The sequence below is a fragment of the Alosa pseudoharengus genome, unplaced genomic scaffold, assembly GCF_046254945.1.
Source record: "Alosa pseudoharengus isolate Yale_2024_CS ecotype anadromous, Long Island Sound unplaced genomic scaffold, YU_APseudo_1.1 YU_APseudo_1.1_scf_11, whole genome shotgun sequence".
NCBI lineage: Eukaryota > Metazoa > Chordata > Actinopteri > Clupeiformes > Clupeidae > Alosa > Alosa pseudoharengus.
Window position 1 is genome coordinate 41,626,817 of NW_027468576.1, and position 22,415 is coordinate 41,649,231.

Sequence of the window (22,415 nt, forward strand, 5' to 3'; positions counted from 1 at the left end):
AGGACTACAGAAGGAAGATGGAACAGAAGCTGCAAGATAACAACATGAAGGAGGTGTGGGACTGTATGAAATCCATCACTGGCCTTAAGAAGAGCAGCAGCTCTGTGGAGGGAGACCTGGACAGGGCGAACCAGCTGAACCACTTTTACAACCGGTTCGATTGCCCATCCCCCAGCCCCCACCCCACCTCATTACCAGGGCAACACTCACCCCCACCATCACTGGATATTGCACCCCTTCCCCACATGGCTACCACAAACAAAGAGGTGACAACGACCTCAGTCAACAGCCATCAGACACACAGACCCCAGATGCTGCCCCCCTCCCCCTCCCCCCCTCCATCATCACTGCTGATCAGGCTATCGCACCTCTCCCCCACATGGTGACCACGAGTAGTGCGGCAACAATGGCTTCAGCCAACAGCCATCAGTCTCTAGCCACACGACAACCCTCACAGAAGCACCCCTCCTCCTCCTCACCCTCTACTCCCCTCACCCCCCCCCCCCCAATCATTTCAGCGGACCAAGTAAGTTATCTTTTATGAAAACTCCATCCTCGTAAGGCAGCCGGGCCTGACAGACTGTGTCCAAGGCTGCTCAAGGCCTGTGCTGTTGAACTGGGGGAGCCACTGAAGCACATCTTCAACTGGAGTCTAAGTCTCGGACAAGTTCCAACACGGTGGAAGACATCATGTCTCACCCCCGTTCCCAAGAAACCACACCCCAGCGAGCTTAATGACTTCATCACATGTGATGGAAACAATGGAGCGGCTGGTCTTAGGTATGCTCAGACCCCAGGTACGCCATGCACTAGACCCGTTACAGTTTGCATACCAGGAGAAAGTGGGCGTGGACGATGCCATCACTTATCTTCTACACAGGACACATTCTCACCTAGACAAGGGGAAAAGTGCTGTGAGAATCATGTTCTTTGATTTCTCAAGTGCTTTTAACACCATCCAACCCCTCAGACTGGGAGACAAGCTCTTGCAGATGGGTGTGGACGCTCACCTGGTAACCTGGATTACAGATTACCTGACCGAGTGACCACAGTTCGTCAGACTGAAGAACTGCCTCTCTGACACTGTAATCAGCAGCACCGGAGCGCCACAGGGAACTGTGCTCTCTCCAGTCCTGTTCACCCTGTACACATCTGACTTCTGCTACAACACCGAGTCATGCCACATGCAGAAGTTTTCTGATGATACTGCAATTGTGGGGTGTATCAGGGACGAGCAAGAGGAGGAGTACAGGAGCCTGGTGGAGGACTTTGTGCAGTGGTGCAAACTCAATCACCTTCAACTAAACACTTCAAAGACCAAGGAGATGGTGGTGGATTTCTGAAGGTCTAAGCCCGCTCTGCTACCAGTCTCCATTGATGGGGTCAATGTGGAGGTGGTAAGCACCTACAAGTATCTGGGTCTCCACCTGGACAATAAACTGGACTGGTCAGCCAACCCTGATGTACTCTACAAGAAAGGACAGAGCAGGCTGTACTTCCTAAGGAGGCTGCAGTCCTTCAATGTGTGCAGCAAGCTCCTCAGGATGTTCTATCAGTCTGTTGTGGCCAGCGCCCTCTTCTAGTGGTATGCTGGGGAGGAAGCACAAAGAAGAAGGATGCTGGGCGAATTGACAGGCTGGTAAGGAAAGCTGGCTCTGTAGTGGGAGCTGAACTGGAGTGCATCACTTCAATATCTGACAAAAGGACCCTAAACAAACTGATCAACATCTTGGACAATGAATGTCATCCGCTCTACAGCACTATCAAAAACCAAAAGAGCTTGATCACCTGGAGACTTCGCTCACTGCCATGCACAACTGAAAGGCTGAGGAAGTCATTTGTTCCTAGGGCCATTGAGCTGTTCTAGGAATGAAAATTTCATCTCACGGTTAGAGTGACCAAAATGATCACGGTTCAATGGCTGCGGTGAGGCTTCTGATACAATACTGAATGAATGAATGGCTATAACCCTATTACCTCAAGCTGTTCTTGCACTGAAATAGTTTTTTATTTTACCTTGTCTACATTACACTTTACTCTCCTATTTGTCTATATTATTTATGCTGGTCTCTAGACCTTACTCTTGCACTGTTGCACTGTTAGACTAATGTTGGACTACTTTTTGCACCTCCACCATGACACTCACTCTCTTGAGCACCTTGCCAGGCACACATAACTAAGGACTATGGTTGGACTACTGTTTGCACCTTCACCATGACACTAACTCCCTTAAGCACCTCACCAGTCCCGGCCCTGTCACTACAAGCGTCTTATGCTTGATCACCCTCAAGCACATTGGACTTTCTTATCTGTCTTATCTTCTACTGTCTTTATTGTACAGTGGAGTTTAGTTATATGTTTATACTTATACTTATGTTTACCATTTCTGCTGTAAGTGCATGTTGTGTGTGATGTCTGTATGCTACTGAGACCCTTTAATTTCCCCTTGAGGATCAATAAAGTATCTATCTATCTATCTATCTAATTAACCCCTGTGTCACCGAACTGTGGGTAACCCTCAGGATGGGGGGTCGTAAACATTTCTTATCTCTGTTAAAATACCAGATGGTTAGGTGATGACTGGAGGGTGACAACTTGTGATTTCTGTGGGTGTGTGTTAAGGGTATAAGAGTTGGCTTCACCCACAGATGTGTGGGCTTGTTACTTTGACATGTCATGTGGGTAACATGCTCCCGGCGTCGTGAATAAAGCTGCAGTCTCACACCAGTTGTCTTGGATTAATTTTGACCACAGTGCGCACTGACGAGTTTGTTTCAAAAGTACTTTGAGTTGCATTCGGTGTATGAAGGGATATTCAAATAAAGCGGTAACGCTTTAGAATAACATGTGCTTATTAGGTATTAACAGTGCATAATAAGGAGTTAACAATTCATTACTAACAGTTAGTTAACTGTTGTTATCCTTTAATAACATTAACTAACTGTTAACATGCAGCTTGTAAGTGTTAATAAGCAGCCTTTTAAGTTACTTACAAGCATATTTGTTAACAGTTGTAAGTGTTAACAAGCAGCTTGTTAATGCTTGTTAATGGTGTATAAGACAAAGAGGTGGATAACTAATAAGCTTATAAGACCTTTATTACCTATTTGTAGTAAATTTTGCAGCCCCCCAATGTAAAGCGAGGACCATGTAGCCTATAGTTCCACAAGCCCAACCTTCTATCTCTCTATATACTGTATCTCTCCATCTAGCTTGGTTTAGCTGTGAGAAATGCACCTTCAAAATTGTTGCTGTGAGCAACAACTGTGGCAAGGAAAAACTCCCATATTCCAGGAAGAAACCTTGAGCAGAACCTGACTTAATAGGGGGAGCCCATCTGCTTCTGGCTGGCTGCGCCCTCCAATAGCAACAGATGTAGAATAATCTGAAAAAGTAGTCTACAGGATAAGATGATTTAACTAAAGGCTTTCCTGTACAGGTATGTTTTCAGATCTTTTTTAAAATATTTACTGAACTCGCCTGCTTGATGTACAGAGGCAGGGTGTTCCATAGTTTGGGGGCATAATAGATAAAAGCAGCTTCTCCACTTTGTTTGTGGAGCACTTTGGGTACGATTAAAAGATTAGAATTGGATGATCTAAGTTTCCTTTGTGGTTGATAAGATATTAAAAGCTCAGAGATATATGAAGGTGCTATGCCATTCAGAGCTTTGTAAGTAATTAACATAACCTTAAAATCAATTCTATAGGAAATAGGGAGCCAGTGCAGTTCAGCCAACACAGGGGTGATGTGTTCTCTCTTCTTAGTCTTAGTTAAAAGTCTAGCCGCAGAGTTCTGTATGAGTGCCAATTTCTTTAGATGTTTTTTGGGAAGAACAGTGAAAAGTGCATTGCAGCAGTCTAACCTGCTAGTGATAAAGGCATGAATTAGTTTTTCTGCATCTTGTTGAGTTAAAAAGGGCCGCACTTTGGCAATGTTTCTCAAGTGGAAATAGGCTGCTTGAGTAACTTTACTGATATGGGGCTTAAAACTTAACTCTGCATCTAAGATGACACCGAGGCTTGTTACTTTTTGTTTGACCTGGTGTGCCAAGTTCCCCAGATTACTAAGAACAATATCTCGCTTTAGTTTTGGTCCCAGAAAATTTTTGCTCATCCACTGATTAATGGAGGTTAGGCATGCAGTGAGGGAGCAAAGGCCATCTGGGTTAGTTGGCTCCACAGAAATATACAATTGGGTATCATCTGCGTAGCTATGGAAGTTTACATTATGCTGACTTATGACGTTTCCCAATGGAAGCATATATAGGGAAAATAGCAGGGGACCAAGGCAGCTCCCCTGGGCCACACCAAAAGGCAAGTCATGTTTTTCAGATACATGATCTGATATAAAAATCTCTGCCAGTAATGTAGGTTTGAAACCAGTTTAGAGCATTATCAGAGAGACCCACCCACTTCGCAAGGCGGTGAATTAGGATGCTATGATCAATGGTGTCAAATGCCGCACTCAAATCCAGAAGAACTAGATGTACCCCAGAGCGGTACAAAATATGACCGCCGCCCAGTCCAGCACATTTATTCCACAAAAATAAATCACGCTGAAAGGCCTATATGATTCTAACTGTCTCACTGACTAAATTGCATTATCTACACTCAATTCTCACTGATATCTGCTAGACAACAAGTACCAAAACATGATTAGTTCATAGATTTCACATGTAAAATTCATTTTATACAACCCCACCTCCATCTTGCCTGTTCATAATTCTGAGAAATTCTTGAATTGTGTGCATGTACATGTTTATGTTATGTGTGTGGGTGTGTGTGTGTGTGTGTGTGTGTGCGTGCTTGTGTGTGTGCCTGCGTATGTGCCTGTGCATGCAAGCGTACATATGTCTACTGTGTGAGAATGTGTCATACGTATGATTACTGTGAATGTATGTGTGTGTGTGTGTGTATCTGTTTGTGCACATGTGTGCACATGAAATGGGTTAACATGACCCCTGGAGGCAAACATACGGAAAAAAATGGTCATCCTAGGCCCTACAGTTCTCAAGATATTCACAGAGAACTGTGTCTGCCCTACCCTCCTTTTGGGGGGTCCAGTCCAGCGGGGGGGCTACAGATCAAAACGAAAAACGATGGTTCCATGCTATTCATGTGGGGGTACATGCCCACCAAGTTTTGTGTACCCCGGTCTTTCAGTGTCCCGGGAATCCTTGTTGGTGTACGTCACTAAATGTACACATAAATTATTTTATTGTAAGGCCCCCCATGAACGAAAGTGCACAAAACTTGGCATGCATTCGGAGGGTGTCATAATGATCCTACACTTTTAATTTCGTGCAGTTTTGACCTTGTCAGCCAGAGATATTGTGATGAAAACACCTAATTTTTTGCTTTTTAATGTTTAACTAGGTGGCGCTATACATGAAATAAGTGGTAATGGGATGGGTTGACATGCCCCCTTAAGACCAACATACATAAAAAAGGTGGACCTCCTAGGCCCTATGGTTCTCGAGATATTCACAGAAAACTGTCTCCGGCCACCTACAGGCCAGTTGGTGTATAGTAACATAAATTAATTTATTGTGTGGCCCCCCATGAACGGAATTCCACAAAATTTGGCGTGCATACAGAGGGTGTCATAATGATCCTACACTTCCAATTTCGTGCAGTTTTGACTATGTTAGGTCACAGATACCTTCAATTACAACACCTCATTTGTACTTTTTTGTGTTTAACTAGGTGGCGCTATACATGAAATGAGTAGTTATGGAATGGGTTGATATGGCCCCTTGAGATCAACATACAAAAAAAAATGGTCCTCCTAAACCCTATGGTTTTCGAGATATTCACAGAAAACTGTGTCTGCCCTACCCTCCTTTCGGGGGGTCCAGTCCAGCGGGGGGGCTGCAGATCAAAACGAAAAACGATGGTTCCATGCTATCCATGTGGGGTTACATGCCCACCAAGTTTCGTGTACCCCGGTCTTTCAGTGTCCCGGGACTCATTGACGGAAATGTGGGCATGCGAAAAAGAAAAAAAAAAAAAAGAAAAAAAAAATTCTGACTAAACCTATATGACCGCCGCTTCGCTGCGACTTTGACTTTGTTTGAGTCAGTAGCCAGTCTGAGATCATTGACTATTTTTACTAGAGCCGTTTCTGTGCTGTGATTTGATCTAAAACCTGATTGGAATTTTTCAAGGATACTGTTTTCGTTGAGGAAGGTATTTAACTGATTACAAACAACTTTTTCAAGTACTTTGCTCAGGAATGGTAGATTTGATATAGGCCTGTAGTTGCTCAGATTGGTATGGTCAAGATTTGACTTTTTAAGTAAAGGTTTCACAACAGCGGTTTTAAAAGCAGTTGGAAATATACCTGTTTCTAATGAGGTATTTATTACCTTGAGAATAAAGGGAGCTAAGCTATCATATACTTTTTTGAGGAATCTAGTAGGGATTGGATCTAAAACACATGTTAAGGAGCCGGTTTGAGTTATAATTTTACCAAGCTCAGATTGAGTAATAGTGATAAAGGACCTTAATTTTGGGGGGCTGTTTTTGGCTGTACTATCAAACATTACTTGTGTTACCAATAGCCTCCCTTATAGAAATTTCTTTGTTTTTGAAGAAGTCTGCAAATTCTTCGCATCTTAGAGAGGATGCCTGACTGAGTGTATCAAAAGGTGTTTGATGCAATAGCCTATCAATGGTAGAGAACAACACCCTAGAGTTTCCACCGTTTTCAGCAATTACCTTAGAGAAGTGGTTCCTTCTCTCATTCCGAATAGCTCTATTATAATTTGCTATTTTTTTTTTTAGAATGGCACGGTGAACCTGTAACTTAGTTTTTCTCCATGTTCTCTCAGCTTTTCTACATGATCTTTTTAGATCATGGATATTTTCGTTCATCCAAGGTGTCAGTTTGCTACAGGGCCTTTTTTTAGTCTTTAAGGGTGCCACTCTATCAAGCATAGCGCCTAATTCATGATTGAGAGCCTCTACCATTTGATCAATGGGATGATGTAAAATATATAATTTTATGGAGTCTATAAGAGCTATGAACTGCTGTTCTGCTCTAATGTCCAAGAGTCGCGATTTGATTGCAATTTCGGGATGAATTTTTGGAGTATGTAGTACTATATTAAAAGATACACAATAATGATCAGACATATTTATATCATTTACTGATAAGTCTGTGACTTCTATCCCTCTAGAAATGACTAGATCGAGGGTGACCAAGGTTGTGGGTGGGTCCTGTAACATGCTGCTTTAGCTCTAAACTGTCCAACACATTAAGGAACTTACTGGCTTTAGCATCAGTTGTCTTATTGACATGAATATTAAAGTCGCCATTTACAATTATCCGATCATAGCTAGTGATGATGAGCGACATAAGTTCAGAAAATTGGTCGAGAAAGCCAGCCCATAGTTTAGGAGGGCGGTATAAGGTTAATAGAAGTACAGCTGGGTCAGCCTTCAGTGAGGGCAATGTACTCAAAGGAAGCGAATTCACCAAAATTGACTCTAGTGCAACTATATTTGTTTGAGAGAATGGAGGCAATTCCACCACCTTGTTTGCCTTGTCTAATTGAGTGGAAGAAATTATAATTTGGGGAACAAGTTTCAACAAGAACAGCTTCGCTGTCTGAAGTCAGCCAGGTTTCAACAAGAAACAGAAAATCCAATTGTTTTTCACTAATAAAATCATTGATTGCAAAGGTTTTGGTAGTAAGTGCACCTATATTCAGTAAACCCATGTTAGCTGAAAATGCCTCTGGCTTTTGAGGAATATGCTGAGGTATGGAAAGAATATTTGTTAGGTTTCTAGTTTTAAATTTGTCTTTACTTTTTACTATACGTTTGGTAGAAATCAACGTTGGAATAGAACTATAAGCATAAGTCATGCTATTGCATGAAGCAGCTTGATCTATGGTAGTAGTATTGTATGTTACCCTGCAGATAACATTCTCAGACCCATCCACATGTATAATGCCATTCGAATGCCTGGGGGGCGTGAATCTGTAATATTTTCTACAGAATGTTAGGCTTATGTCATGCCTAAATTCTGCTTACTGCACATTAATTATAGGCTAATATAATATAATATTCAGTATTCATTATTGAATGCTTAGCTGGAACAATGTTTTTCCCTATCAACCTATTTTCAGGCATCAGGAATGGCATGTTTGAACGGCCACTGCACTCGTGAAACATTTATTTTGAGAAACATTCATTTGGAACTTGTCTTCATTCAAAGTTCAGTTTTCAGTTTATGGAAATGTATGCAAATGAGTGGATATTTACATACAACCCCAAGTCAGAAAAAGTTGGGACGTTGTGTAAAGTGCAAATAAAAACAGGATGTGATAATATACAAGTCTCGTAAACCCATGTTTAGCAGCAAAAAGGACATATCAAACATATCAATATGTTCAAAATGAACTTTTTGACTATTTCATAGCAAATATATGTTGATTTTGAATTTGATGCCAGCAACATGTTTAAAAAAAAGTTGGGACAGGGAATGTTTGCCACTGTGTTTCTTCACCTCTTCATTTAACAAAATGTTGTATATGTTTAGGAAAGAGGAGACCAGTCGCTAGAGTTTTGAGTATGAAATGTTGTCCCATTACTCCCCGATATAGGATTTCAGTTCCTCAACAGAATGGGCTTATCTTAGTCATGTTTTTAATTCCATGATGCACCTAATTTGACAAATCTGGACTGCAGACAGGCCATTTTATTACCTGGACTCTAACTCTATTGAGAAATATTGTTTAAATAATTTGTTACCCAATGTGTGGGACTTGTGATTATTCGTAAATGCATGAGATGTTCAGAATGAGTCAGTCTCCCTGTCTTGCTCACCTCAGTAGCATCATTGGCAAAGCAATTTGGGTGTTTCCAGTTTCATTGATTTTGCCCCAAAACATTCAAAGCTGCAAGCATCACACACACCTACGGATTCCACGAGTTCAGTGGAGAACATGAGGGATTGGGGGTCTGAGGTGGGGCATGATTACTCAGATCATGGCACCTGGTGACTTGCGTAACCCATGGTACCTCTGGCATTCAGGTCTGTTTAGTCTGTGGTCACTGTGTGTGCAGTGTGTGAGGTTTGTCCACGTGTGACCACAACTAGACCCAGCATGCACTGTGCAGCACCTGCGGGCCGCAGGAAAACACTGTCACCACGGCAACCATCACATTTGATTTGTTTGCTTTACTTTGGAATGCAGGCCTCAAGCAGATCATGGAAATGCTGTCTGACACATTTGTCTATGGAAATGAGCTGTCGGTGGAGTGGAGATGATTAAATACTACGAGTGATATAAGAAACAGCACACACGGAGAACAGATTGTATGCTGCTAAGCCCAAGTCAGATGATCAGTGGCAATGATTTACACACATTTATCAAAGGTAAAATGATGTTTATCACAGTAAGCTTATTTTTTCAACACACGTGCTAGTATTTGCATTTATATATTATGTTTTAATTCATTAATGAACAACCATTCTTTGCTAATATTTGATAGCTAATGAATTAACTTGATCATATTTATGTACTGCAGTGTCCAAAAGGGAATCGTTGCCATAGAGGAGTACTTGTGACCATCTGTAGTCTGTTTATACATGGTAAGATAGCATGAATAGATAGCATGTGGTTTAACAAATGTGTACACAGTATAAAGAAAGATTTAGTCCATGGAAAGTGTTTTTGAATTATGATGTATTCTCTCCTTTCTTGAATTGGGCTCAATTTTTAAGCAAACATAACATGGAAATGGTTACCCAGAACATTTCAAAACTAAACTTTTATTTCCATAAAAATACCCTTTTTAATATAGAACGCTTTGTTTGCATAGCTTTGTGTGTGAGTCCTGTGGTGACCCTAACTAAACTTTCATTTCCATAAAAACACCCTTTTTAATATCTTTGTTTAATATCTTTGTTTGCACAGCTTTGTGTGTGAGTCCTGTGGTGAGCCTAACTAAACTTTCATTTCCATCAAAACACCCTTTTTAATATCTTTGTTTAATATCTTTGTTTGCAAAGCGTTGTGTGTGAGCCCTGTGGTGAGCCTAACTAAACTTTCATTTCCATCAAAACACCTTTTTTAATAACTTTGTTTAATATCTTTGTTTGCATAGCTTTGTGTGTGAGTCCTGTGGTGACCCTAACTAAACTTTCATTTCCATAAAAACACCCTTTTTAATATCTTTGTTTAATATCTTTGTTTGCACAGCGTTGTGTGTGAGCCCTGTGGTGAGCCTAACTAAACTTTAATTTCCATAAAAACACCCTTTTTAATATCTTTGTTTGCACAGCGTTGTGTGTGAGCCCTGTGGTGACCCTAACTAAACTTTAATTTCCATCAAAACACCCTTTTTAATATCTTTGTTTAATATCTTTGTTTGCACAGCGTTGTGTGTGAGTCCTGTGGTGACCCTGAACTGCTCTGCACCCACCACTCAGTCCCTCCTCGCTGCCTTCAATACAGACGTCTTCATCTTCAGCGCAGTGCGTCCTGTCAACAACCAGAACACACATACTAACATCAGTATCTACTTCACCCTGTATGCCATCTTAGGCGTGGTGCGTTTCAACAAGAATTGTATTATTGTGATACTATACAGATGCAGTTTGCATTGATTTGAAGTAAGCTGAAGTAAGCTGAAGTTATGATCTCATGCACTCTTTTCAGGATGAAAAGGCACAAATACTAGAGACATTTATCTGGCAGACAATGGTAAGAGTTTTATTCTAGTGAACATAACTTTCTCTAATGTTCAGCTACATTGTAACACATACAGCGCTATACATGTAAAAACAACAACAACAACTAGCGCAAAAAAACAACAACATTACAGTGGTACAGATGTGTGAAGTTTCAGTGGTACAGATGTGTGAAGTTTCAGTGGTACAGATGTGTGAAGATTCAGTGGTCCAGATGTGTGAAGTTACTGTGCTCTGTGTAGATTTGGAGGATTGAGTCTCTGAGTTGGGACCCAGTGGAGTGCGGCACTTCCGTCATCACTGTGCCCCGGGAAAAGTTGTGGAGGCCAGATGTGGTGATCAATGAATTGTAAGTACTGAAGGCCAGATGTGGTGATCAGTGAATTGTAAGTACTGAAGGCCAGATGTGGTGATTAATGAATTGTAAGTACTGAAGGCCCTGTTATGTACACAATACCCTGCGCTACAAACTCACCTTAATTATGTAGGAAATATTTCACCAGCTTTACTCTAACCCTGAGCCTAACCCTAACCCTGAGCGCATTGCCAATACTTACATTTTCAATAACTCCACCCATAACCCTGGCCCCCCCTACTCCCACCCCCACCCCCCCTCCTGCACATTCACCCCCTCAACCCACTCCCACCCTCCCTCATGAGTTAATCATGAACCTTTCCACCCTTTTCCAACCCACTTCCCCACAACGCTCTCTGTTGAGAAGGGGGCTTACATTCATTCCACACACCACTCGGATTGACCGGGAGGAACTCCAGAGGGACCTACACCTTTATCACCGCCGCCTCAAAATTCTCCAGCACTTTCCCTCAGACGACACCTACACTCCCACCCCTTTCACTCTTCCCTCCACTTGGGAACCCCACACTTCACAATTAGATAAGCAATTAGTTAAACACATTTACAGGGACAGGCAGGCACTCAATTCCTTTCTCAGGCACCTCCCTCCCCCCACCACCAGTAACCTCACACTAGCAGAAAAACAGGCCATTTCACAACTCACCAACAATAAATTCATAGTCATCAAACCGGCGGATAAGGGTTCCAAAATTGTAATCATGGACACCCATCACTACCTCACTGAAGCACACAGACAGCTTAACAACACCCAGTTCTATTCACCCATTGCACAGTCCACCCAACCTGCAGCACAGTCGGAAATCCGCCGGTTAGTCACCTCACTCTACCAACAACACTTTATTAACCATAAACAAAGCATATTTTTACAAGGACCAGATCACCCCCGACCACGTCAATTCTATCTCCTCCCCAAAATTCACAAACCCCCACACACCTGGACAGTTCCCTCTCAGGTTCCTCCTGGTCGGCCCATAGTGTCAGACTGCAACAGCACCACATACAACATATCCATCTATATTGACTCCTATCTCAACCCCCTTTCCAACAGACACCCCTCCTACCTCAAGGATACATACCACTTCCTCACCAGGCTTCGACCCATGGCAGTCCCACACCACACTTACCTCTTCACCTTAGACGTAGATAGCCTTTACACCAATATCAACACCCCCGCCGGATTACAAGCAGTTCAAAACACTTTTCAAAAGTACCCAGACCCTCACAGACCGGACACCATCCTCCTGCAACTTTTAGAAATCTGTCTCACTCACAATGATTTTAACTTTGACAATAAACTTTACCTACAAGTACATGGGACTGCCATGGGTCAACGCTTTGCACCTTCCTACGCCAACATTTACATGAGTGAGTGGGAGCAGGCCGCCCTAGCCAAGTGCCCCCTTCAACCCACTTTTTATTTTCCTTTTCTGGATGACATCATTGGAGCTTGGCCACACCCCCCACAGGATTTCAACACTTTTTTAGACACCTTAAACTCACATCACCCATCCATCTCACTCAAGGCCACTATTGACCCTCACCAGATTAATTTTCTAGACACCACCATCTTTTTCACCCCCGTTTCACCCACACACAAAACTTTTAGTTCCAAAGTTTATTTTAAACCCACAGACACTCATTCACTTTTACACAAGCACAGTAATCACCCCAAACACACGTTTAGATCCATAGTTAAATCACAAATAATCCGCTTTCACCGCATCTGCTCCTTTCCCACAGACCTTCACCATGCCATACAACAACTTTTTCAAGCCCTCCGTAAGAGGCACTATTCTAAACGTTTCCTCCGCCACATTAAGCACTTCACTCTGGCCGCCCTTGCTCCCACTCACTCATACACCCCAAACACTTGCCCATCACCCACTCCCACACCAGACCTTCCTCCTAACCCCAACCCGGACCCCAACCCAGACCCAGATCCTAATCCCAACCCTTTTCCTAACCTTAACCCTGATTCTAACTCCAACCCTTTTCCTAACCTTAACCCTAACCCCAACCCTTTTCCTAACCCCAACCCTCTTCCTAACCCTAACCCCAACCCTCTTCCTAACCCCAACCCTGACACACCCCATCTCCTGCCCCTTATTGGCACCTACTCACACGGCATACAACACCTTCACCACACACTGAAACAACACTATACTGAATTCCAAACAACACACCCCACCTTCCAACACCACACACTCATCTCTGCATATAGACGCAATAAAAACCTCAAAGACCTCCTCATACGCACCACCTTCACCCGTCACTTACAACCCCCACCCCCTAAAGAAAACGTACACTTCACCCCTCACCTTTTTATCACCAATATTCATAGTCACTGTTCTGCACCCACCAATCCATTAAACTTAGACACTCCCAATTTAGTATATGTCATCACCTGCACTCACTGCCACATGTTATACATCGGGGAAACTGGACATACACTACGCATACGCCTCAAACAACATCTGCACAACATACACAAAAATACACGCAACACTTACCTCGTCACACACTTCCAGAGGCACAACATCACACATTTGAGGGTCTGTGGCCTTGAAGGGAACCCAGGCTGGACTGTTTTACAGAGGAAAAGAGCAGAGAGATTGTGGATTTTAAAACTTCAAACATTACACCCAACAGGTTTTAATGAAAAATTAAATTAAAGTTTTAAACCACTCTGTGTCTCTTTTTTTATAGCTCCTCTCTTTTACCTCTTCTCTTTAACTTTTATTTTCATTTTATTTTATTTTATTTTATTGGACTTTTAGATGGGAATAGTGGGGCGAGAACAACTGGCCAGTGCACCATAGTCAAACCAACTACATACTAAAATAAATTTAATTCTAATTTTCTAACCCTGAGCCTAACCGTATAGCTGTTCACAGTTCCGTAGTTATAATTTAAAACTGATTGTCAATATGGCATGTTTATTGTTTATTGAGGAACAACAATTAAAATATAGGGAAACATTTAAAAGTAACGGTATAGTCCTATGGCTAAATTAAACAGAAATTCTATATTTTTAAAAAAAGATCAAATGAACCCTATGTGGCTATCTCTCTGCCATGCTGTAATGAACCCTATTTGGCCCTGCCGTGCTGCCATGCTGTAATGAACCCTATGTGGCTATCTGCCGTGCTATAATGTGTGTCTAGTGTGGACAAGAACAAGGCTCCTGACACATACTACGTGCGGGTGAACAACACAGGCTACGTGACCGACGGGATGCCCGTGAAGGTGAAGAGCTCCTGCAATCTCAACATCTACACCTTCCCCTTCGACATACAGAAGTGCTCGTTCACTTTCCACAGCTACATGCACTCCGGTGAGACACACAAACATATAATGCATTTGGTGTTATGGTTGGTAGTGACCCAACACTGCATTTGGTGGTATGGTTGGTAGTGACCCAACACTGCATTTAGTGGTATGTTATAGTGACCCAACACTGCATTTAGTGGTATGTTATAGTGAGCCAACACTGCATTTGGTGGTATGGTAGGTAGTGACCCAACACTGCATTTAGTGGTATGTTATAGTGACCCAACACTGCATTTGGTGGTATAGTAGGTAGTGACCCAACACTGCATTTGGTGGTATGGTAGGTAGTGACCCAACACTGCATTTGGTGGTATGTTATAGTGACCCAACACTGCATTTAGTGGTATGTTATAGTGACCCAAAACTGCATTTGGTGGTATGGTAGGTAGTGACCCAACACTGCATATGGTAGTGACCCAACACTGCATTTGGTGGTATGTTATAGTGACCCAACACTGCATTTGGTGGTATGGTACAGTGGGTCCCCGTTAAAAATTGACACTTCATTCACGATCATGGTGAATGGTGAAATGTAAGTACAACTGCAGCCGCTTGGGGGCAGCATAGTCCGCTGTGGAGTTCCACGGTCGAACCAGACGGCGCATTCGACAGCAAGGGCTGTGATTGGCCGAGTTTTCAGTGCGTTTCTCTGTGTTTTTAGCAGCCCCTGCAACATGCTAGTCCACTGTAGCCTAAGCCTTGTACATAATGTTAAACATAGTTTTGGATTCAGTGGCAAGATTTCTTGATTGTACAGTGTCTGTCTCTCAGTAATGTTTTAAAATGAGAGCTTCGTCAGCTGGCAGTAGGCTACTTTGTCGGTAGTCATGAGAAGTTCGCTTGCTAACAGAACATAAAAATGCTGCCCAGAAACCTTGTGAATAGTTCTGACACTAACGAGGTTGAAATATAGCTTTTGCCTACAGCATCTCCTTAACAGTAGCCTAATGTTAACAAAATGACAGCATTCATATGACAAAGGAAAACGAATCCGGTCACTCAAGACTGTGCCGCAGCTGTGGGGCAGAAGACGCTTGGTGGCCGTCCACAACGTTAGGCTATAAACTTAACCTAAATAGTCGGCTGCTGTAAGCTACAATCGGATTTTATTGTATACCCCTGTTGTCTCAATGATAATAACATCTCATTTCCGACTATATTTCAAAGTGTGCCGTTCATTTGCATTATTAACGTAACATCGTATTTTGTCATTTTTGGCGAAGACATGCATTCCGTTAGGGATATTGAACATATTTAACATTCTCTAACCATCGTGATTTCGAATTGGTGCAGTTTTCAGCACAAAAACTCATTTTATTCTTTTGCTCTTTTGCATTGCTCTATGCTGTTCTATGGTGCTTTCTGCCTCTTGGTTGCGAACGCATGTTTTCGTGACGTTTCATAGAAATCCATGTATAATGAGCGCATAAAACGACTTGTTTTGGGACATTAATCTAGGCTATGTTAAGCTTTAAGGATTGCATGTCCTTAATTTATTTATATAGGCCTATTTAGGCTAGGCTACTTGCGCAAACCCTGGATAGACTTTTATTGCCACACAACAATATTGGTGGTATTTGTTACATTAGCTTCAAAAGGCACCGCTTCAGAAAGCTGCACTGCTTGTGAAAGAAGGGGGTGGGGGAGGGGAGCTTGCAGCCAAGTGTCGGAAAAATGCATAGCCTAAAACACAGAACCCGCTTCTCGCATTAGTCACTGACAGTAGACAAGCTTCCAGCCTAATGACTTTCACACATTTTGAATGATTTACAGTATGCCTAGACACATTAGCGCTCCACGTGTAGAAACTGAGAAACTGAGAGACCAATCCCCAGGTGCACCTCGACACGGGTAAAAGTGAACAAACCGGTTCGTAAGCAGGTAAAAGTGTGGCCTGAGGGAGCCTCCGATGCTCTTCAAGACTGCTTTGACACAACAGACTGGGAAATGTTTAAGCAGGCAGCCACTTACAACAACCAGACAGACATAGAGGAGTATACAGACACTGTAACCTCTTACATCACCAAGTGCATTGATGATGTGACCCACACAAAAGACATCATCACTCGGGCTAACTGGAAGCCATGGCTGACAGGGGATGTCCTCAGGCTGCTGAGGGCCAGAGACAAAGCCTACAGAGCTGGGGATGAAGCTGGCATGAGAACAGCGAGAGCCAACCTGTCCCGTGGCATCAAGGAAGCAAAAAAGGAATACACTCACAAGATAACCACCCACTTCAAAGACAGCAGGAACGCACAAAGCCTATGGCAGGGCATTCAGGCCCTCACGGACTACAAGCCCGCGCCACAGAGCTGCGAGAGCAACATCCCTCTGCTCAACAACCTGAACCGCTTCTTTGCTCGCTTTGAAGCACAAAACAGCACCTGCCCACAGAAGACCCATCCCCCTCTACATGAGCAGCCCCTGTGCCTCTCTGCCGACAGCGTGAAGAGGACACTTGCTGCTATCAACACCCGTAAGGCAACAGGTCCAGACAACATCCCTGGTCGTGCGCTGAAGGACTGCGCAGGGGAGCTTAAGGATGTCTTCACAGACATCTTTAACACTTCCCTGAAGCAAGCCATCGTCCCATCTTGTTTCAAAGCTGCCACCATCATACCTGTGCCGAAGAAAACTGCTCCATCCTGCTTCAATGACTACCGCCCTGTGGCACTGACACCCATCATCATGAAGTGCTTTGAGCGGCTTGTCATGTCACATATCAAATCCATTCTCCCCCCCACCCTGGACCCCTTCCAGTTTGCATACCGAGCCAAACGGTCTACAGAGGATGCAATCTGCTCTGCCCTCCACCCAGCCCTCACCCACCTGGAAAAAAGAGACTCATATGTGAGATTGCTGTTTATAGACTTCAGTTCTGCATTCAACACCATAATACCACAACAACTCATCTGCAAACTTGACAAACTGGGACTCAGTACCTACCTCTGCAACTGGCTACTGGACTTCCTCTGTCAGAGGCCTCAAGTAGTACGTGTTGGCAACAATACCTCAAGCAGCATCACACTGAGCACAGGGGCCCCCCAAGGCTGCGTGCTCAGTCCGCTGCTCTTCACCCTGCTGACGCATGACTGCACTGCAACCTACAGCAACAATCACATAGTGAAATTTGCTGACGACACAACTCTGGTGGGTCTCATCACCAAGGGCGACGAGACTCAATACAGGTTGGAGGTCGACCATCTGACCACGTGGTGCAGGGACAACAACCTCCTGCTGAACGTCAGCAAGACCAAAGAGATTGTTGTTGACTTCCGGAGAGGTCACACCCAACACCTGCCACTGACCATCGACGGTGCTGTGGTGGAGAGAGCGAGCAGCACCAAATTCCTGGGGGTGCACATCAGTGAAGACCTCTCCTGGACCACCAACACAGCATCACTGGCGAAGAGAGCTCAGCGCCGCCTGTACTTCCTGCGGAAACTCAGGCGAGCAAGTGCTCCACCAGCCATCATGACCACATTCTACCGAGGCACCATTGAGAGCATCCTCTCCAGCTGTATCGCTGTGTGGGGCGGAAGCTGCACTGAATACAACAGGAAAGCCCTGCAGCGCATAGTGAACACAGCTGGAAGGATTATTGGTGCTTCACTCCCCTCCCTGAAGGACATTTACACCACCCACCTCACCCGCAAGGCGACCAAAATTGTGAGTGATGCAAGTCACCCCGCTCACAATCTGTTTGATCTACTGCCCTCTGGGAAGAGGTACAGAAGCCTGCGCTCCCGCACTACCAGACTCACCAACAGCTTCATACACCAAGCTGTTAGGATGCTGAACTCTCTCCCTCCTCTCCCCCCTCCACCCTCAGCTACATAACATCCTGGACATTGGACCCACAATGGCCGCCTGCACCACTCCACTTGCACACTTGTACACTTTGCAACTTGTTGCTGTTGTCCTGAAAACACAACACTTCTGCTGCTCTTACATAACTTGCACCACTATGCCACTTTATTTCTTACTTAGGTCAAACAGAACTACCTCAGCCTCTTATTGGCCTGACTTTGCACTAGTATTTTATTTTATTGACTGTCTATGCACAATTTCAACCAAATTTTGCTGCTCTTATTTTTTCATTATATGTGCCCTCTTATTTACTTACTTTTTTGTTTACTTGAATGTTATGTTTGTCTGTGGACTTAAAATTGGTAAAATATGTCTTGTCTCCACCGTGGGATAGTGAGAAACGTAATTTCGATCTCTTTGTATGTCTGGAACATGTGAAGAAATTGACAATAAAGTTGACTTTGACTTTGACTTTGACTTTGACACCAGCTCCAGAAACGTCCTCCTTGCAGATGTCTCCATTGGCCCTCTCCGTCACACTCAACGACAGCATCCAAGTTCCTAGTCAACACGCAGACGTGACCTTGCGTGATGTTGGTCCCGAAGACCACGCTAAGATTCACCAACAGAGCTACGGCCAAGTGGGCAGATACGGATGCCTGCTCTTCAGGTCCATCGTCACAGAGGAACACTATAAAGCCTGGAGCAAAACCACCAACTGGGATGGAGCGAAGGGCAAGCGAGCATTGCCGCAGAATGTGAAAAACTTTGTGGTCTCAACACTGCAACGAAAGTTCCCTGCTATGGGGAGGAGTGAACTGAAGGACTGCATCAATAAGATCAACGAATTCCTCCGCACAACACACAGATCTTCCCAGGTATTCAACGTGCTTTAAATTTAGACTGTAGAATGTTGAATGTAGACTGTTCATTATTTCAATAAATACGTTTTCTCTGAAGCACTTTCCCGACTTCGTCTTTCTATAGGCTAAGCATATCATGGAGATAGAGTAGAAAACTGGATTTAACTAAACAAATGTAACTAAGTAAACTGATTGTTTACTCTACATTAGGCTATGTTCCCCCTCTCAGGCTGTACAGTAGGCCTATTGAAAGTAGGCTAATGAGCTCAATAGACACGTTAGCGCTTCCATTAGGAAACTTTCGTTGCAGACTTTCACAACAGATTGTTTAGCCTACTGTAGGCCTACTCTACAGTAGCCTAGGCTATAGGTTATGTTCCCCCTCTCAGGCTGTACAGTAGGCCTATTGAAAGTAGACTAATGAGCTTAGACACATTAGCGCTTCCAGCCTAATGACTTTCACACATGAATGATTTACAGTAGACACATTAGCGCTCCACGCAGTGGCGTAACTATAGTAGGTGTAGCAAGTGCATTCGCACCAGGGCCTGTGACCTCCCGGGGCCCGTTGCTACCCCCGCAATGCAATTGCTGGAAAATTCTATACCGGTCCTTTCTGACTACCTGCGTGCCTTTGACCAGGCCAAGGCTACAGCGCAGACACTCGCAAATAAATGGGGGTTCAGAGTACATTTGAAAATGTTAGAGCACGGAGAGTGAAGCGTCACTTCGACGAACTATCGGAAGATGAACGCTTAACCGATGCAGAGAGATACTTCAAAGTGCAGGTATCTAATGCAACTCTGGACATCATAATCAGTCAGCTCTCCCAAAGATGTGCAAGCATGCGGGAAACTTGTTATGTGTTTGAGTCTTTACATCCTATGATCCTTCAACTCGCAGGTGATGATGAACTGCTTGAAAAGGCAGTACGTTTGTCAGACCATTATAGCATGGACATTGCACCGACATTCCCAACACAACTCCACTCATTTAGGTCTTGCTTTAAAGCAGAGATTTCACAGAAGTCATCTATTTTTCAACTTGCCAAAATGCTGGTGGTAGATTATGACAGTGTAACATCCATATTCGGGGAAGTGTGTACTGCTCTCATGTTGTTTCTGGCATTGCCTGTGACTGGCAACAGCTGAGCGATCTTTTTCCAAATGTTCAACAATTGCTGGTGTACAGGCTATAATCAATTAGCTAAATCATTTTGTCCAGCTGTTTAAACATTTCTTCGTGTTACATTCAAACGCAAAAGGTGCTTTGATATCTTTTTTGTTTAAACATCGGCAAGCAGGCATGCTGCGGTTACAACGAATGAGGATAATTGGTTTTATCTGCGGTGTTATTTTTTGCATTTTGAATATGACTCGCTCCAGTCTCAACAGCACGTCTACTTTTTTGCACGGTGCTTTCTTAAAGGAGCTGCACCATCTTACAACAATTGCATCTACATTTTCATATTAGAATGTTTTGTCAAGTGTAAGCTTAAACTACCGTGATCAATTTAAGTTTCCGTGCCCCCGCTGAAAGTCTCTTATGCTCTTATGCGCTTATCGTTACACTATCAAATCTATAAGTAACCATGACAAATAGGGTATAAGATATATAAACTCACGCTATTGTATTATCATATATGTTTGGTAATGGCTCAGCTTTCTCTGATTGTTCTACTGACTTGGAAACTGCATCATGGAAGCAGTAAGTCAAGTCGCATCAAAATAGTAGTGGCACCAAAGTGACACCTTGTGGTTGTTTGTGTCAACTGCAGTTTGTGCCATTTCTGCCGAGAAAATGGGGATCGTGATTCCTGAAGGAACCCGTCCAAACTTAACAGGGACCCACTGTAGGTAGCAGTGGTGGCTGGTGGTTAAAAAAATAACGGAGGAAGGAATGTCTGCTTGATTGGCGTTAGTGGCAAATGTGAGGTTGTGATGGTGTTGGTGGCATATGTGAACAATAGAGTATGTAGGCCGCCTACCCAGACACATTTATAGCAGCAGTATGTACTATGTAGCATTTTAACTGGCAATGTTGTGCAATAAATGCTGTTCTGACATTCTCAATGTCTCAACAATTCGTCCAGGGACAATGGACTGTAATATAATTTAAATATATAAGTCACTTTGGATAATAGTGCTAAATTAATAAATGTAAATGTAAATAAATGTAAATTTAGGTCTGGGAAGTCAGGGAAGATATGTAGGTCTAGTTATGAAATACTGTTTTCCAGATGTGCAAAATTACGGAAAGTCTGGAGGTTTTGCTCAATGTAATACATTGGCAGAAAAGTCTATAATAATAAAAATAGACACTTGTTTTATAAAACCATGTAACTATTTACCATTAAAAATAGACCTTAAATGTGGTTATTTGTAACATGCTATTGTTTTTAAAGCCAAATCACTATAATTTAAAGACAGGTTGTAATAGCTAAGTGGGAATTTATGAAAGCATACTCGAAAGGCAAATGTTATTGAAGACGTCATTAAAGGAATGCATCATGGTCTGAAACATTCATTAACAATGTTACCATCCAAAGATACATTTAGAACGGTGAAAACAAGAACATAACAATAAGAACCTTATTTAACAATTGTTTAGTTAAGGCATAACTTGGATGATTATAACAACGCATAACTATCCAAAAATGTTTTATCACCAAGTGAACTGTCCACGTATGTGAACTGTCCACGTATGTGACGTTACCAGTTAGCCATGAGTAGCCTATTTGTCTGACTATGTAGCATTCAGTAGCCTACACTTACCATCTTGTTTTGGAATATGAATTTTTGGAGCTGTCTTCCTGCTTTGATAAACATTATCAGTGTATTTGAATCTATAAAAGATTTGAGATTGTCCTCTGATTCCATTGAACTGTTTATTTCACGAGCAAAAAACAAGCTTTCCGTTCAACATAAGATTCGTAGTTTGACTGCAGATAACATTCTTGAACCGTTGCCGCTAAAAAAAGCACCCCCTATCGCAATTGAAAATTACTGTACGGAGGAGCTTCCTCCCTTGGCCATTGAAAACGACGTGATTCACGAGCCGCTGGGGTCCGAGGCGTTTATAATGGACTTCAATGAGGGGCTTGAGGAGGAAGCTCCTCCATACAGTAATTTTCAATTGCGATAGGGGGTGCTGTGCTGTTGGAACGATTTTGTTCATTCAAAGTGTTAAAAATAGTAATATTAACAGTAATTTATCAGATTAGTAATTCACTTTATATATTTTTTATTTTTCTCTGAAATTTTAGGGAGGGTGTTCCTCCCTTTCCTCAATGAAGGAGCCTCCTCTGGTAGGTAGTGACCCAACACTGC

The 22,415-nt window shown here is 43.0% G+C and overlaps 1 protein-coding gene across 1 annotated transcript in view; it reads left to right on the top strand.

Moving 5' to 3' along the window:
- Positions 1 to 8,999: 8,999 nt before the first annotated feature.
- The window catches only part of LOC143114150 (5-hydroxytryptamine receptor 3C-like), a 49,690-nt gene continuing 36,274 nt past the window's right edge, over positions 9,000 to 22,415 (top strand). Inside the window, exons 1-5 of the mRNA XM_076275633.1 lie at positions 9,000 to 9,045; positions 10,394 to 10,566; positions 10,676 to 10,720; positions 10,950 to 11,056; positions 14,248 to 14,417. Coding sequence (XP_076131748.1) covers positions 9,000 to 9,045; positions 10,394 to 10,566; positions 10,676 to 10,720; positions 10,950 to 11,056; positions 14,248 to 14,417 — 541 coding nt within the window. The remainder of the gene's footprint in view (positions 9,046 to 10,393; positions 10,567 to 10,675; positions 10,721 to 10,949; positions 11,057 to 14,247; positions 14,418 to 22,415) is intronic.